The sequence below is a fragment of the Ambystoma mexicanum genome, chromosome 8 (genome assembly GCF_040938575.1).
Source record: "Ambystoma mexicanum isolate Mex_15411 chromosome 8, UKY_AmexF1_1, whole genome shotgun sequence".
Classification (NCBI taxonomy): Eukaryota; Metazoa; Chordata; class Amphibia; order Caudata; family Ambystomatidae; genus Ambystoma; species Ambystoma mexicanum.
In genome coordinates, this window is record NC_090929.1 from 479,589,560 (window position 1) to 479,607,971 (window position 18,412).

General features: G+C 45.4%; 1 protein-coding gene across 2 annotated transcripts in view; it reads right to left on the reverse strand.

Moving 5' to 3' along the window:
- MXRA8 (matrix remodeling associated 8) overlaps nt 1–18,412 on the reverse strand; it is a 144,125-nt gene that overhangs the window by 10,777 nt on the left and 114,936 nt on the right. For both annotated transcript variants that reach the window (XM_069610113.1, XM_069610112.1), the window contains 2 exons: nt 8,763–8,839; nt 4,140–4,217 (listed from right to left, as the gene is read on the reverse strand). In XM_069610113.1, coding sequence (XP_069466214.1) covers nt 4,140–4,217; nt 8,763–8,839 — 155 coding nt within the window. The remainder of the gene's footprint in view (nt 1–4,139; nt 4,218–8,762; nt 8,840–18,412) is intronic.

Below are 18,412 nucleotides of genomic sequence, written 5' to 3' on the forward strand. Positions count from 1 at the left end.
ACTTTCCACCTCTCCCCCCTTCCATGCACTTTTCCCCTCCCCCCTCTCCCATGCACTTGCGCGTTTTCAATGTCACTGGGCCTAGTAAGATCGCTGTTTTGTTCTCCCCTGTTCCCCTCCCTTGCCTGTCGCGCTCTGAAACACTTGTGTACGAGCGCGATAGAAATAAAATATCAATCAATCAATCAATTAATCTTAACTATGCCATGCACAAGCGCAGTATCGTTTTCTATATAGATCTGGCCATAAGATGAAACAGCTGGCAGTGTTAGTACCTAAGCATGAAAAGGCAGTGCGTGGCAAATGTCTATCTAATGCCTATACAAGAACCAAACCCGCTGGCTTTGACAATACAGGTTTTTTAAAAACATTTATTTTTACTTACCAATACAATTTTTTCATGGGAATGCAGTACAATGAACAGTTTCAAGGACGCACATATTGGTTATAAATGAAGTGGCTGAAGGCACGCATGGATAAGTATTTTTATTACACTAGGAGGTACTTTATAGTTGCATTTAAGTCATCACATTTCAGAAGACGGCTTAGAAACAACAATGACATCCCCTTAAAAGTACTGAGCTAGCTCAAAGGGAACTCTGGGGGATGGTGGGAGTTGGCAGGGAGGGGCAAGGAGTAGGTGATAAAGGCCATAGGCGCTTGCATGGCCATGCCAAAGGCAGTCAATGGATGGGTAAAAAACTAAACACTCACAGGTTGTGTGTCCCTACTCACACCTCAATTCTGTCATATCTTCACTTTCCATGTCAATAGTGTAGACCTATAGGCAGTACTTACAGCACTCCCTAACATACACAATTAAATATATTGCCGGAATAATAAAAACATTGTATACAAATGTAAAGTTACCAAATTTAAAAGGGAAGTCCATAAGCTTTGGGAATTGTAATGATAAATTAAAAAAAAAATTGTATAAAATAAACTATTTTCTTAATCCAAATAAAATTATCAATCACACCACATATTTACCTAATTCACACCCTAACACTCCTTTACAAAACTCACTTTACCTGTGGCATGGATGTGAGCTAAATGTGAAAACGTTGTTTGTTTTGTTATACTAGTTAATTTGAACTGGGTGTTTATACCTTTTCATTGTCATTTCCAAGGCAGTAGCCTATACATTTTGTTAACTTTGAACTTTTTGTTTGTACCCTGACATTTCCAAGTTTGTATACTTAACCTTTGTATAGGTAGCATCCTCAACCCATTTAAAAAATGTGCTCCCCAATTAGTTCAATTACTTTCTTTTATGAGAGTTTGACTGTGCGTATATGTGCTTTGTGTGTGTTCCTTGGAGTGGGTTTCTGTGTGTGTATGCTCTGTGCATCGGGATTGGATTGTATTTGCAAATTGTTGGTTATATGTGTGTGTGTTTGTGTGTGCAGATTCCTAGTGTATTTTGGCTGTGTGTGCTCACATTCTGTGTGTGTTGTATTTGTGTACTGTGCTGACCTACATGCCAAGCCTATTGATATGATAAGATATGATAGGTTATTTATAATGCGCTAAATACCCAGAGGTTTCTAAGCGCGGACGCAGGGATCGAACCTGTGTTGCTTCCTGTCGTCTTGCTTGCAAGGCAGGCATGTTGCTGCTGAGCTATCCTCCCGGGACATTGCATGACATTTGTGCATTGTGAACATATGGTTTGTACTTCTCCTGTGTGTCTTCCAAGCTTGTGTTTATGCATATTCTGTAGATCATTTTGCTTCAGTGAGTAATTTGGTGGTGAGGAGCCAATGTTTAGACATATAAGTAAGCGGCTCACTGCTGCCACATTTTGCTCATTTGCGGGTTTATACCACCTTCTGCCCAGCACATTTGCACACTGCCGTGTAAATGAATAATGGCAGGCAGCGTTTACAATTACAATTAAATTCTGCCTTCCATGCGTGAATGGCAGGCAGCATATACAAAGGATCCCTATGGAGTTTGTGTGCTTTATGCTGGCACATAAAGCCAGTGGGCTGCACAGAAATGCCCAGCATTTGCGCTGGTATGAAAATTCATGCCAGGGCAAATGCTGGGGCATTTGTATGGTGCATAGAAAGGGAGGTGGTGGAAATGCAAGTTGGGTTCCGCCCCTCCTCTCCACCATACAAAGGGACAAAAATGTGGCATAGCACGAATGAAATCTGCCTTTTACACCTTTCATTCACATGTGCTTACGTACAGTCAGAACGGACTACACGTGTGTATGGTGGATTGCCTGTTTGACTCCAGATTCTGAGCGTATTGACAGGGTGTACATTCCAATGCTGCACATTTGTTCTTGCTCAATACAGAACATGAAGATATGATTCCATATTATTTAAGCATTCACTCCTGATCACCCATAGCATACTTAGTTTCATGGAAAGGAAGGGCAGGGGTTAGGTGAAATTAGTTAATGGGATTTTGGTGAGCACAGAGGTGCTATGACATATTTGCTCCATCTGTTACGTCTCAGGAACTCTTACGTATAGGGCCGGGTGGAATTGTGAAATTCTGTTCTGCCCACCGCAGAAGTGAAATGTGAAAGATTTCGATCTGTTTTGCCATAATCTGCCATTCCGCCACAATTGTGTATCTGAAAGAGCGGGGTGAAGTTTCACGTGCCGTCTTGCAACCCGAATCAAGCCACACAAAGTCTCTCCTGCCGCTGCATGAACCTAGCATGAATTGAAAAGAGTGGAACAAAGTTTCTCGTGCCGTTGCATGAAACCTAGCATAAATCGAAAAGAGCTGAATTAAGTTTCTTGTGCCACTGCGCAAACCTAGCATGGTTCGAAAAACCTGTGCAAAGTTTCTTCTGCTGCTGTGTGAACCTTGCACGAATTGAACAAAAAAGCTGCACACAGTTTCTCGTGCGGCTGCATGAAACTACCAAGGATCGAAAAAGACCTGCCTGAAGTTTCTTGTGCTATTTTCAGGAAAATAGTATGGATCTGTAAAAGACCATCAAAAAGTTTCTTGTGTTGCTGCGTGAACCCTTCACACATCGAACAAACATGCAAAATGTCTCATGTTACAGCACGTAACTAGCACAGCTAAAAAAAAGACTTGTGCGAAGTTTCTCATCACGCAACACGAAACTAGCATGGGAACCAAACACCACAAACCAAGTGAAACCACACAAAACCGGGTGAAATTTCAATGACGATGGAAAAGTATTGCTGATTTTGGGGATCAGGCAGAAGCAGAATCCAGTGCGGGTTCCATACTATGTGCTTTGCAGGCACAGATTGTGCTCATGCCTACCTACGTATGTAAATGTACTGGATGCAGGCATGGCTAAGGGTTGTCCTTCATATGGGTATTAACGGATCTCATGCCTGATATGTGGAGAGACGGTTTTGGGGTAGGGGTGGTTCAGAATATGCTTCAACGTGAAGCCATTCAGTGCCAGATCTGGTGGGCACCATTCAGAGGTGGAGCAAGGTTTTCATCGACCCTTAGGAAAGTCCACCGCTCTCTATGCGAATGGGTGAGTTTGTACACTTACGTGACCCACCCACTCGTCATATGACCAGCCCAACATGTGTAACCCTATCGCTAAAGGGATACATTGGAGTGTATCGAAAACAATGGGGAAAGGTTGGAGGTTGTGCCCCAAAATGTTCACAAAAAGCGGCTGAGCCTAAAAGAAATAACTGGCTGAGAGAATGCCCCCTGCTGGCTGGTGCTCCACAGTGCGTGCTTCCTAGGACTTTGCCTGCATTGCCCATCTGCTGGCACCAAAGCTTTTATTTTCAAAACTCCCAAACACCTGCGACAGAAAGCCTATCACACTGCCACCGCCCCTCTCTCTCTCGGCCTACACTTTGGGGATGTAGCGAGGCCTGGACACGCTTTCCTGACTCTGCTGCTTTTCTCTCTCCCAACAATCAGTAAATGCTCTGCTGGCGCCTTGCAAAGCCCAGATTACACCCCAAGTGAATGGTGGGTATAAGAGGATGCCAGTGCCTTCGCCTGAGCCCCCGCCTCTCCCATCTCTGCCACAGTCTGGGCCATCCCATGTTCCCATTCCCTGTGGCGAGTTCTGCTGACATGACAGCACGAGTCTAAAAATAGCAGCTCTGCCCAGACCTACCACTTAGTGGTCAGGGAAAGTGGTGTGTCAGCAGTTCAATTACCTTTGTCCAAGTCAATGTTCTTCGCTGGCAGGACTTTATCCAGATCCGCCTTCTCCTTCAGAATGTTGTTCTTGTAATCTGTTCAGAGAAATGTGCATTCGTAAGAGTATGTCTAGGATCACACAGCAGAAAACACAGAAGCAGGGCGTGCAGCCATAAGCTAATCCTCCCAGCTTCTATTCATACTAGTACACAATGGGCAAATCCCAGCTGAGATGTATTGGGACACAGGGAGGTCCCTCGATATGCTATTTCCTCTGAAATAGAAAAGCATGAAAGGCTGTGACAAAGATAGTCGCATATCAGGACAGGCATGTGATTGACTCTATCCCAACCCTCTGGGTTCTATGTCCTTATTTCGATTTTTGTAGGTCCCCTAACCAAAAGACCCATTTTTTACACCCGATTTTAGGCGGCCTACAAAAATGGAAATAAGGACATTTCCCCACCTTTTCCCCCACCCGCTCTCCTGTTTTTAGACCAAATCAGGGAGTTTCAACCGCGTACCCCTCACCCTAAGCCCCGCTACCTCCCAAGCCACCCCCAAAAATGCAAACAAACACAGACACATACACGTACACCCAACACATACATAACACACACAGACACAGAAACTTACCCGAACGCCCTGGTGGCTGCTTCCGGGTCCTGGCGTGCCTGTCAGCCCCTGCGCGCACAGTCTGATAGTTCCATTTAGAAAGAATGCTCTGTGCGGTCACAGAGCGGTCTTTTGAAATCGTTTTTTGTTTGTTTTTGTCTTTTTTTTTTAAAAAAAAAAAGGTCTATTGACCTAATACCCCCTTCAGGCTTCTTGATTGCACTAGCCCATTAAGTGATTGCCCATTTTCTCTGCTGGCCTGTCTTCATCCAATTAACAAAAGTAGTTGTAGACGCCAGGTGGTTAAAGACACTTTCAGAGGATTGCGTGTCAGCACTTCTCCATCCCGAACCTAAACACACAGAAACCTTCGCTACCCAGCTTGTGACGCTCTATTAACCCCCAGCTGCGTTTAATATGGTTAATATGGTTTACCATATTTCCCTGTGGTTTCTGTAATGCTGGTTCTGCATTTCAAGTAAACGAATTATATTTTGGCGTAAACTCGATTGCAATGATTTATTTATTTATTTTATTTATTTAAACGCGATTGCAATGATCTGCATGTAGGAGGAGTCTGATGCTGCAGTTCAGAGAAATACAAATATATTTTACCCTAAGAAGTAAATCGCTCTTTTGCTAGACCTTTGTAATGCGCTGGTGTTGGTGCTATTTGAAAAGAACAGACATTATTGTTGGTTGTTATAAGTGTCATACAAAAAAGATCCCTGTATTTCAAAATCAAGGTAAAAGTAACGCCCCTTCACACGAACGTTTGATCTAGTTTTCCCGCTACTCTGAGAACTCCAGAAAGCTGCCCGAGCATAAATGACGCGTTCCAGGGGAAGCATGAAAGGCAAGGAATTTTCCAAATGAAAGCCTACAGATTCCAAGTACTAAAGGTCTTTTGTGATGGGAGCTATTTAGATTAACTGCCTGGCTATGGCTGCAATTTCACATGCCAAATTATTTCATTTGTTCTACTAACAGGTGAATGCAAAGTCTACATGGCACCTGTGTTTGTTCGTGTAAGATGGAATCTCCCTCGGTTAGTACTTTCTCTCCGGTGGCAAAGCATGCCCTTCATCCCAGAAAACCACTTCAGATCTGCTGTCCAAGCCGTGGTCCTCTCCAACCTGGGTGGTGCCAAGGCCCTTTTAGAAGGCCTTTCCGTAGACTACCCTGGCTCTCTTGAGATGTGTCCTGAATACTGCAGTACGACTCATCAAAGACCTCTGCAAATTCAACCACATAACCCTCACCCTCAATGAGGTGCACCGGCTCCCACTGCAGGCCCGTATCTGCAAATCCTGATGCATCACCTATGGGGCTGTCGCCCTGAAGTCCCCAAGCAACCTCACTGGGGAGCACAGCATCTCCAGAGGCATAGGATCCACCAGAAACAAAGCTATATGCAGACTAGAACTCTACCGGTGCAGGAAGGAAAGTACCAGAAGCCAAGACTCTGGAACCTCCTCCCCATCAACACCAGACTCGGCCCCAGGTGGGAGCTCAAGGCCCTTCTCTTCAAGGAATAGCTCCTCCCTAACACCTAGCCCCACACACAATCCACTGCACATCCTACCTGAGACTGGGTGATCGGCTTCCCACTATTTCCTCCTGCGGTTGCTTGTAGATCCCTTGATGACAAATTGCCAGCCCTCCCACGCTCTTAGCTCACTGCTCCCTTGGAGCTGTGCTTCCCTCATCCTGTCCTTCTCCCTATGATTGTTAAGTGCTCCATTGCTTCCCAAAGCTAGGTCCGCGCTCAATAATTACAACAATAACGATAACAGTAATAATACAGGAATGTTCTCGAAGATCAGTGGAAAATGTAAGTTTCCCCCTTGTTGGAAAGTCCTCTGTATCAAGCAATGTTTCATGTCGATTTTGCCAGAAAATGAAAGGATTTCTGCATCTATGATGCCCACTCTTGCACTTTAACTTTGGGCATGGAAACTGGAAATGTGTGGTCTTGCAGGGTGGGCGGGAATATCTTCGCATATTTGTCCACTAACACCAGATTGCAGAGAGAGGATAATTCCCTTTCCTTATGCCCATCTGACCCATAGGAGGCACCACTGCCCAGCTCTCATTAAAGTCCACATCAATCCCTACTATTGACAGAAACTGCCATGCTTATGACAGCCCTTCTGGATGCCAACATGTCTGTGGGCCTACTTTAGAAAGGGAAATGCACACTTGTGTCATGCTCATTTAGTGCCATCCTATCCTCTGGGAGCTCCTTGAAGACCACCCTCTCTGTGCAAACACCAGGGGGCTCATGGTCGAAGTGGCATAGAGTAACATTCATGAGTAAAATGTACATGCAAAGAATTTATGCACAAATTACACTCCACGGCATATTTTTAATCCTTTGCTCGGCATGGATCATAATTTATGATTTTTCCTCCCCCTTCCTCTCCGGACATAGGTATGCAACAGCATTCATGCCAACTTGGCATTTTCATGTCCTATGGAATCCGTATGCATTTTACACCAGCAAAAAGCAGGCAGATTCCAAAGGAATCATTTTAAACGCTGCTTGCCGTGCGTAAAGGGCAGGCAGCATTTACTTATCTCTCATAGTGAAGTTAAAACGGGAAGCATAAAGGCAAGTGCATTATTTGACATTATCATCTCTGTACTGTTTTTTTTTTAAAACCTGTGGTGTGTGGTGTGATTCCGAATTAAACATATGAAATGAAAAAGAGCAAATTTAAGTTAATAATACACTTTTTTTGCCATTCCCGATGTCCTTCCTTCTTAGAAAAATTCCCTCTCAGATTAAAACCAATGGTCTGTTTCTTCTGTAAGCACCAAGGAAATGTTTAAATGAGAGACAGACAGAGGGAGAGAGTGTGGAAGATATAAAGACATAGAGTGGGGCAAAGTACGAGAGATCTACAGAAGAACAGGGAGACAGAGAGGCAGAGAGAGAGTGAAAGAGAGACAATAAGATAGAGGGTGTAAGAGACAGAGTGAGAGAGAGAAGGGGGAAGATACAGGGAGAGTGACAGGAGAGATAGCGACGCTGAGACAGATAGGAGTTTAAGGCGAAAGAAAACTAGGCCTCGCTGACAGGCAGCCTAGCATGTAGCGGATTCACTGCACTGACAACGAGAGACAGGGAGAACAGAGTCTGCAAGATCACACTTACAGAAGAGGCAGAGGGAGAGAGAGCGAGAGAGAGAGAAACAGACTGCACCAACAGAGCGAGCCAGCGAGAGTGTACCAGACCATACTAACAGAGAGAGAGAATGGGCCTCATTACACGGACGGCGGTAAGGGTTAACGGTCACCGTTAATGGCAACGGTGACCGTTAACCCTTACCGCCGTACTACGAGGTCCCTTTGCGGGTTGGAGGAATTAACGCCTGCTTCTTGCAGGCGTTAAGTACCAACCCGCTAAGGGACCTCGGAGCTAATTACGGCACCGCAAAATTGCGGTGCCGTAATTAGCGCCTTCCCCATTCCCATAGAGCCCTATGGGGCAGAAATGGGAATGGGGAAGGGCAATGGCGGAAAGGGGATTTACCGCCCCTCCAACCTTGGAATGGGGCGGTAAATCCCCTTTCCGCCAAGGCGGTGCCGGTAATTTACCGGCATGGTCCAGGGTGCTAATAGCACCCTGGATTACCGCCTTCCGTGTAATGAGGCCCAATGTGTCTGACATTTTATTTTTCACTCACAGAGGTAGACACGGGGTGAAATAAAGAGAGGGCAAGAGAGACAGAGGCAAAGCGAGCGAGATTGGCCCGTGACATGCCTGTACAGCTAGTATACATGAAAACCCACCTATTATTCAAGTGCCTAGAGACAATTCAGTTTATTGTGCGTGCTACAGAAATAGTGATTATACTTCACATTTCAGGCAGCGCCTGGCGTACCTCACTCACTCTGCAGGACACACCTGGCAAAAAAAGATCCTCCGAGGGGTGCGGGTACAATGCCTTTCTGCGCCCACTTTCCCGCAGGGACATGACATATATTAAAAACAACATCCCACTTGTAAAATCACCTACCGAGCCGGATGTCATCGCTTTTGCAGATGGTCAGCTCGGCATCTTCCCCGGCAGATATATTCAGGTGGGCTTCTCTCCTGTCATACCGAAAAAAGAGGATGGAAAAAGAAACAAAATCACTCGTTGGAATTCAGTGGCCACCGACAAAAGTGTCTGGCATTGTTATTTTCAGAAATAGTTTCACATCTAAACTCGGCCTTCTACTTCTTACCTGAAGAGGGCGCCCCTGTGCTGCAATATTTCCCTGCACTCTAATTGATGTTTATTTTTCATAACGTGAACTGAGCCTTGGGACGACAAAAGGCTTTTACTATTGTGTGTTTTGAGAACCGAGCGCGGTTGCTCTTTAATGAACATACATTGAGATCAAGGAGCTGTCGACCTGGCTGTTCAACCATCTACCCAGCATGCAACACAACCTTCAGAGTACACAGCCTCAGCTTTGACAGGGGACATGCAAACCTCGGAGCAGAGGAGTACGAGCGAAGAGCGACTTTTTGAAATAAATTACAGAGCTTATGAGAGGCAACGTGTTATGCTCTCAAGTACTTTCTTGCCTTTATCTGAAACAGCAAATATCAAAAAGGAATGCTTTCAAAACAATCTCATGTCCCTGTCCAGACGGGGGAAAGTTAGTCCAAGCAAACAACCAATGGAGTGTAGCACCTGGCATCTCCCCTGGGAGTCGTGGCTAGTTCACTCTGCCCTGTCTCCCATACTTGACTCTGCACCTATCACTTCATGGAGGTACTTCGGCCCCTGGATCCCCGTCAGAAATATATCAAAAGAAGAACTAATAGAGCAGGTAAAACCTGAGCCCCCAACCTGTGAATGCACTTCAGTGTTGGCTGGGAACCCTTGGGCCTTCCTTGCTTATTCTTCCGGCCTCCCTTGTTAGAGGGGGCCATAATTCATGTAACTCAGTGGCTGTTGTTAGACATTTAGCCATACAGGAACTACCAGGGCCCTGCCAGCCTGTCCTTCGGGGTGCTCTCCTACCCTGGGCGCGCCTTGCTACTCTAGCTGATCCAACAGGCTAGTAGGTTTGGCCTTGGTGAGCGTATAGCCCCATGGTGTGACCAAGCAGATGGTGGAAGCGGTCAAGTGCCTACTGCGTTCTGAAATGCACAATTCTGTGCTGTGGGTGGACACAGAATCCCACTGTCCCTTGCGCTAACCACTGACTGCCTCATCACCGGCCTAGGCAGGAGAGTTCACTGGGAATACAATCAGTGTCTACATTAAAAATAAAGATGAAATAAAAATAAATAGAAATAAAAACAAACATGAAGAGACAGCCACACAGCTGCAACAACTGCAATAGCTGCACCAGTGGAGGAAAGCACCTTCACCTGGAACCAGGGACGTCAGTTCACAAAAATGCCAGGGGTGGCGGAAGTGACATCACACGACCCTTGACTTCCCATGACATCACAGGAAGTGATATTATTTGTCCACACCCCGAAGTGACATCACGGGAAGCGATGGAACAAAAGATTTTACCACTTTAATTAGTCTAGCAATTATTGTATAGAATTGCAGAAAGACAAATTATTTGTTATTCCTATTCTTTCTTATTTATGGGCACTGCTCAAAGTGTTACACTTGTGGAACACCGTATTTTTTAAGAGGCCTTAACAGAAAAGCCAGCCACTCCAGAAACAAAGAGCCACATGGCACTGGCCACAACCCAGCAGGTTCAATTAAAAAATAAAATAATAATGTTAATAATTTTTCTTTTTTTTAGGATTTTCAAGGGAGACCACATGGGTAGCAAGGGAGAGTTCAGGGGTCGCAGGTGTGACCCCCAAATGACGTCCCTGCCTAGATCCCCTGCGGTGTTGCCTGAAGAAATCTAACAGTTACATTTAATATGCACTGGAGCCGGAAGCCTCCAGTGACAGCACTACCTCTCACACACACGGTATCCAGTGATTTTAGCGAATACATTATAAAGAATGGGTAGTTCCTTAATCAGCTTAGCGTTCCCCTCCTCCAGATGACCTCTATGTTTATTGTTGTGCGTCTTGTGAGCGCCCTGAGGCCTTCGGGCCTGTGGCAAGATACAAAAACCATTAAGATAGAGAATGCTTTTTTACCGAAAACATAAACAATGAAAAAAATACCGTAATTTTGTAAAAAGGTATGTGGAGGGGGCGGGGTAGGGGTAAAATGGGTGGGGATGGGGTTGTGGTGGGCTTAGGTTTATAGAAAAACAGGGGGCTACAGAACACAAATCAGTATTTTTTTCGTTGTGTTGTGTTCGGTAAAATCACATTCTCTATAATGGAATTCATTAAAATCACATAGATCCCACAGACACAATAGGATAAGCAAATAAGGTGTATTTAACAGCAAAGAAAGAGTATTTGAAAGCTGAGAAGGTGGCAGTTTTGTAGGGAGCATGGACAAGGATTGGTGTTGGACTTTCAGATGATACATTGCATTCATAGTTTGCTGGACTACACCGTACTACGTCTAAACTGGGAAATGTAGTTCGGTCTGAACATTTTTGGTGTTGATATTTGCTGCTCGAGAAAAAGCCAAGAAAGCCGGAGCATAATACGAGCCTCCGGTCTTGACATAAAATTCGGCAGAGGGAGTAGCTATGGTAAGCGATAGGCGTGGTTTACACGTGCTGCTCATGCCCCATAGCATGTGGGAACAATGGCTTGGGCATGTTGGAATGTAGGTTGTGAGTGGGGGATGGACGTTGTTGAATACCTAGCCTGGGTGAGATTTACTGCAAAGGAGTGGGATGAGTTAATCAACTTCAAAATATTTTGTGAACATTTTGTTTGTACAACTCTATCTGAGGGAAGGGAAGTGAGTAGCTCTGGGTCAAACCACAGGTGCACTCCGGATCAGGATCTTCGAAAACTGAGGTAACATTTTGAGCCTTACCCTATTATGGGAACACCAAGGCTTTGGGTTCACTCTGAAGGTAATGAGGTCTGGGGCAGAGATATGAAAATTCTATGACCAATTGTGGACAAATGGGGGCTAGGCATTTGGGTTACAGAGACCTTGCATAACACCATCCAAATTCCTACTTGAGGAAATAAAGAGACCGCCAAGGTCCTGAACAATCAAAAAATATGTGGGACTGTAGACTATCACCACCGCTGGTGTGCAAACAGCTGCAGACAACACAGCTCAAGGTAATTACCACCACCAGTAGAAGCACACCCACTGTAAATACTGCTGTGGGAAGCATCTACTATCGGGGGTAAAAAATATAACCAACCATAAGATTTAATTTCCTAGGAATGGCAGAGGGCACCACAAGCCAATCCTCCATCATAACCTGGCACACATGGCTTATGCTTTCCTCTGTAGCAGCTGGGAGGTTGGTGGGCTGATTTTATTTTGAGTGGCAGTTTCGACAATTGCGGACCAGTATTTGGTTTTAAAATAATAATTAACTTTTTTAATTAATTAATCTTTTATAACGTTCTCAATACCAGAGACCAGTTTCTAAGCAAGGGACCGAGATTCGAACCTGTGTTGCTCTGTGTTGCCCCTGAGCTATCCTCCAGGCCCGTTTATGCAATTAACACAATTACCAGCTGAGGTAAACCAGAAAAGTGGATTTTGCCAACAAGTGCTACTTTGCCCTTCAGAGTTTGGCAGCACTTTATCACCAACACAATGGCCAATATTTTGCCGGCAATGTTCCTACCACTTTTTCCATAATGAGGACCTAAGCATCTTATGGTTAGTATTCTCCAATGTGGTAAGCCTGGCATGTGGTGGCTACACTTGCCGAGAGTACTCGGGTGAGGGAATGCCTATTTTGCATGTGGGTAATTAATCCACATTATGGCAGCTCCCTTTCCTATTCACCTTACTCACTGATGTGGCATTCCTTACCTCAAGAAACATTTTATTTTGCTGCTCCTCCGTGTGCCTCCCTTTACCCCTCCTCCCATACAGTGGGAAAAGCAGGGGGAACCACACTTGGTGTAATCCTGTCGTGCCCCACAAACGTGGACCTGTGGTAGCCTTTCATGCGGGCAAGCAGGATGTGAGAATGGCGACGGGGCAACAGGGAATGGGAGCTGACGTACTCAATGTCCCCTGAATGAAGCTTGGGAGGTAAGCAAGGGATCTGTCTGCCCCTTCATAGGCCTTCATTGCAACCATCCTAATCCGTGGACTAAATGTCTAGATGGATGGCTTACATCCGCTCCTGCTGAACCCAAAGGTGACAAAAGCATTGTCACAAGATCTAAATACCTCTGCATGCTCCAGGTACAGGAGGACAGCCTGTGGCGCATCCAGAAGAGTCAACCTCTTCTCCTCCATCAGTTATGTCATGTACTCCAAGGCTAGAAGGTTTATCTCCTGCTCTAAATGAAAAGTAGAACATATGTTGAGGAGGAAACTGATACTTGGCCTTAAAATCAGGAACTTAGGAGAGATGCGCAAATAAGGGTTTTTCCATTAAAGCGCGCCCAAGTCTGTTATTCTTCCAATGGAGTCTATGCCCACTCGAAATAAAGTCAAGTCTTGTAAGACAGTTACTCAACATCTGTGGCATCTAGTGGTTCAAAGGAGGACTTGGCAAAGGCTTCTCCAACTAGAGGCAGATGCCACATATGACTAGTCCTTCTTCTGCCAGCATTCAACAAGATGAAACCCTCAAAAACTCTAGCGATAAGGTCAACCAGAACCTCCAGAACGCTGAATCTCCCCAAAGCTCTCTAACGGTGGATGACTGAAACTGCACTGTAGCACTGCAACCCCCTTTCCAAGGCCCTCTAATAGGAACATTCAGGATATGCTTAGGAGATGTACAGCAGAGATTAAGTTCCAGAAGTATAGCAGGATTGGAACAAACACAAAACATAGGAGTAGGCCTGGGTGGTAGAAGGATTCCTGAACGTGTGACCTGCTAATTCAGCTTCATTAGAAATCCCTAAATTCTAAAGACCCTGCTTCTCAACTTCCAGTGTGACAGCCTGAGAAAGGGCAAACCCAGCTTTGAAAACTGGTGGGGGGTGTGGGGAATTGTGATTCCTGATTTGAGAAGGACCTAGGGGAACAATTACTTCTCAAACCACATCTACCCCCAACTCAAGCAGGAACCATATCTTCCTTGGCGAGTGGTGATGATCAAGATAAATTCTGCTTCATACTCCATGATCTTTTGCAGAACACTTGGGACCAAGAGAACCGGAAGGGAAGCATACAACAGAACCATGGGCTTGTCCAAGATCAGAGCATCGGTACCCTGTGCCAGAGGGTCTGGGCTACTGCTGCAGGAAAGCTTCAGATGGAATTTTTCTCTGGAAGAAGACATTCATCCTTGGCACTCTGAAACTCTGGAAAAGTATCTGGAATGATCTAACTGATAAGCACATTTCCAATGATGAAGGAAAAACCTTGCTCAGTCTGTCGGCCTCAATGTTCAAATCCCTTCCATTTGAACTGCAGAGGGTTGCAGGAAATGTTTCTCTGCCTAAGAAAATATATCCTCTGCAATCTGAGATAAGAAACACAGTTGTGTACCTTCCTGACAGGTATTAGATGCCTTCACCACCATGCTGTCTCTCCAGGTTAGCACCTTCCTCAGATGTGAGGAAAAAGTAATCATCAATTTGGACTGCTGACCATTTCCTACAGCTCCCAAATGGCAGACTCTTCTGGCTGGACCACTTGTTCTGGCTGAATTCCGGTATAGAGTGATTCTTTGGGTTCCCGGGGCACATTCAAAACCCCTTGATCTTATTTTCTTGGGTTAACCACCACTGAAGGCATCAGATCACTTCTTCAGTCACTTGTGTTGCTTTGTTGTCTTCCCTCATGGCTGGATCCCAATATTCCAGAATCCCATTGACAGGGAGTTTTAAGTGGAACAGTGCATAGGAAACCCAGAAGATCCAGGCCATCAAGTAACACTGGATCTTAAACCAGTTCCTCTCTCAATCCTGCTGGTGGGTTAGAAGTTGAGACAGCTTGTTTGTATTTTATTCTGCTCACTTTTTTAGGAGAAAGACCATCCTTCATCTGTTGCTGGGGGCCGCCATGATGAAATCCAGGCTTTGAATCGGATATAGAAGTGATTACCGGTAGTTAATTGGAAACCCCAGATCAGAAATCACAGTGTAAACTCTATTGATGCACCTTATATATACCTCCCGAGAAGGGCTAATAATTGACATGTCATCCAGAGAGATATACATCCTATCTTCTCATTGCATTGAATAGCCAAGACTGGAGCCACCAGCTCAAAGAATGTCCTGGGTACTGAGTTTAGTACAAACAGAAGTACTGTGTTTTCCAGATGTTTATCACACAGAACAAACTGGAGATGCTTCCAGTATTGAAGTACTATTGGCGCCTGGTGTTACGCATCCTTGAGATCCAAGGAAACCAGGAAAAGACCTGGTTTAACAGGAGGGAAGATCTTCTGGAACATCTCCATTGTGAAACAGATGTCCAGTATCCACTGATTCAGACAGCTCATGTTCAGTACAAGCCTGAAACCCCTGCACAGCTCTTCAGAACTAAGGACACTAGCGAATAGAGGCCCCTTCCCTGTCCCTCCTCTAGCACTGGGGCATTTCCTTTAAATCAGATCTTGTATCATAGCCCTCCATGCTACCTGCTTCATCTGATCCTTCGGAACCTGCAGCCACACTGCAGCAGCATGTGGAGGCCATGTTGTGAATTCCATGGCATCGCCCTGTGACAGCACCTTTACCCCGAGGGGTCAGCCATGAGATATCTCCAGCTCACTTTGAAAGTCTGCAGATGACCTTGCACTCGGATGGCACTGCTCCCATAACTGACCGATAGTCCGGAAGTCGTATGCTTAGTCTCAGCCACCCAGTCTGTGACCTAGGATGTACCTCCATGAATCCTATGTGTCTGCTTCTGCCTGCCTCTTCTCATGTGGTTTTCCCTGGAGGTTTTAACAATGAGCCCATTTATCATAAAATGTGTTAACCATATCAGCAAGTTGAGGTCCCCAGAAAGGCCATTTGCAGCAGTACGTTCTTCTGACTCTGGTCAGCTTGCCAATCCTTGACACATATGTTTTGACTTCTAAGGTTGTTGCATAGCCTGCCAGTGCTGTTGCTGAAGTTGCATCCATTGCAAAAGCAGACAAGAGCTGTGTCTCTTGCTCATTTCTTGAGAAAGGTACAACGCTGCAGTCTTCTTCCTTCACCGTCATCGAGTACACTTCCTCCAGGTACGTCAGGGTAGCCTAATAAGTAAATCCACGGCCAGTAAGAGTTGCCTTTGCTCAGCACATGCCTTTTAAGAGATGAGTTCAGCTGCAGTTCATTTGGAACCCTGGGCGGCCTATCTTCCACTGCCATGGAGGGACTTCTGTTAAATTGGGCAATGTGATCTGAGAGGACAGGTTCACTCTCTTGACTGAGCGATGCTTTGACATGAACCCAAACATCACAATGTTCCCGCGGTCCATTCTCTGGTGGTGACCTTCTCTATACTCTTAATGATAGGCACCTGTGATGCACCCATTATATCACTGCAACTGACCAGGTCTTCTTCTTCCTCCGGATTGATATCTTAAGCAGGGAATTCTAGGGTTTGACGGATGTGATGCCGTCGAGTCTGGACAAGCATCCTTCTCCATATCTCACTCAGGCACCCTCTCCCTCTTCTCCTTTATAAAAGCCGGAGAGATAGCCATGAAAACTTCAAGTTCAGCCTTATCCTTCAGGAGATGGGGGTGAACGGGGGAGGGGGCTCATTCTCGTTTCCAGCCTATGCCTCTTGTGTGATGATCTGCATCGGGATCATGGGATGTGTTCCCTTCTTTGCTCATGGCAGGAGAATTGCAGGATTTTGGATCACGTTTCTTATTTTATTTATTTATTTTTTAAATGTATAAAGCGCACTGGCAGCCCGGAGGCATAGAGGCGCTGTTACAAGAATGTGTCTTAGTTACAAGGTACATGCGTTGCTAAAGATTACAGTAAGTGTAGCAGAGTTTACAACTACATTTCCCCATCTCCCCAAGTTGCACCCTACTGACTTTCACCACAGATGAACAGCAGCAACAATACCCGTAATCAGAGGCCTCCGAGAATACCCTAGTATGCTTATGTAATTGTTCATGGCCTATTGCTCCAGCGGCATTTGTGTGTTGAAACGCCACCACGCTCTGTGCGCCCGCCCCCCTACTTCCAATGCTGTGTGCCACTCCTGAACAGTGTGCGATTGAATATGGGCTATGCAAAGGTCTTTCCAACCCTTCTGCTATTGCCCAGTTCCCCGTGAAGAATTGCAGCCACAGTCTGCTCCGGTTCAGTGCACCTTCCCCATAGAATCCCATCATGCGGGTCATAGTTCAACATGGCTGCGCATGCTGTCGCCATGACAGCTAGTGTGCCTACTTCCTTAAAGGACACTGTATGGGAGGGGCAAAGGAAGGGAAAGTACACAGACAAGTGAAATCTTTAAAAACCTTCTATCACAGGGTAGGGAATACATCATTCAAGGTGACGAGGGAGAGGAGCTGAGGGTTATGTTCTGTAATAACATACCAAGTACTACAACGACGCTTGAGTCTCTCGCACAGACACAATTCTGACTAAGGGACCCAGGTTGGGAACATTCCTCTACCTGGGACCTCTGAGTCTATCCAGAATGCTATGGATTTCTGTGCATAGACGTTTTTTTGTCTGTGCACAGAAATCCATAGCATTCTGGATAGACTCAGAGGTCCCAGGTGGAGGAATGTTCCCAACCTGGGTCCCATAGTCAGAATTCCAATGTATTGGAAAACTACAAAGAGGAGTCAAACTCAAAGAAAAGGCAGGTGTTGGAACCCAGGGCCTCTGGGGCAGGCCGCGATTTATAAGGTACAGTATGCCCAATTTCCTCAGAGTCCCAAAGAAGGGGGGTTCAAACAATTGTTGATGGGCTAATAGAATCTTAGTGTCCTTATGTATTATTATCCTGAGTCTGTTTAATCAGACACTGCAGTATGTATAGAGCTGAAGCAGTTTCAATTACCACTGATGTTAACAGTGGCATCTCTGCCTAATTATGAGGTGACCCCATTCTGAAATGCTACTGAACTCAATTTAAGAATGGTGGTATGAATGCCAATTTTAAAACCACTGTGCCATTAGTTCAATTTTGTCAGGGTAATATATCCCTTACAAATACATTATTAGGGTCATTAGTAATATTGTTTTTACGGCTACCACTGAAATGGGAGCGTAAGAGGTCTCAAGTACGGCATGCCGAGCAGCATAGTCAGATTTCACACCTCATTCTTCCCCCACCCCCAAAACCTACTAGAGCGGAATTGCAATAATTGGGCTACAATTTGTGCCAGCCAGGTTCAGGGATGACTAGCTGTCTTTTGATTAGCTGAAATGCCAACCAATTAGGTAGGTAAGGTGTTCTGGTCACCTGATCAACTGGAGATCTAGCTATCCTGGCCAATCGGGGTGCATGGTATAATATATCCCTCTCATTGAGCAAAATATACACACGCCCAATGAGAGAAGCCTGTGGAGCCCAAAACTGTGATTCCAGACTGCAGGCCGTAGGGCAGGGAGGTGGATTGCATGCCAAATGTGTCATTCTCATCCATGGTACTGAAAACTGTTTTTTCCCCTAACTACCAGGTCTGGGAATACACACTCCCTGAGTCCCAA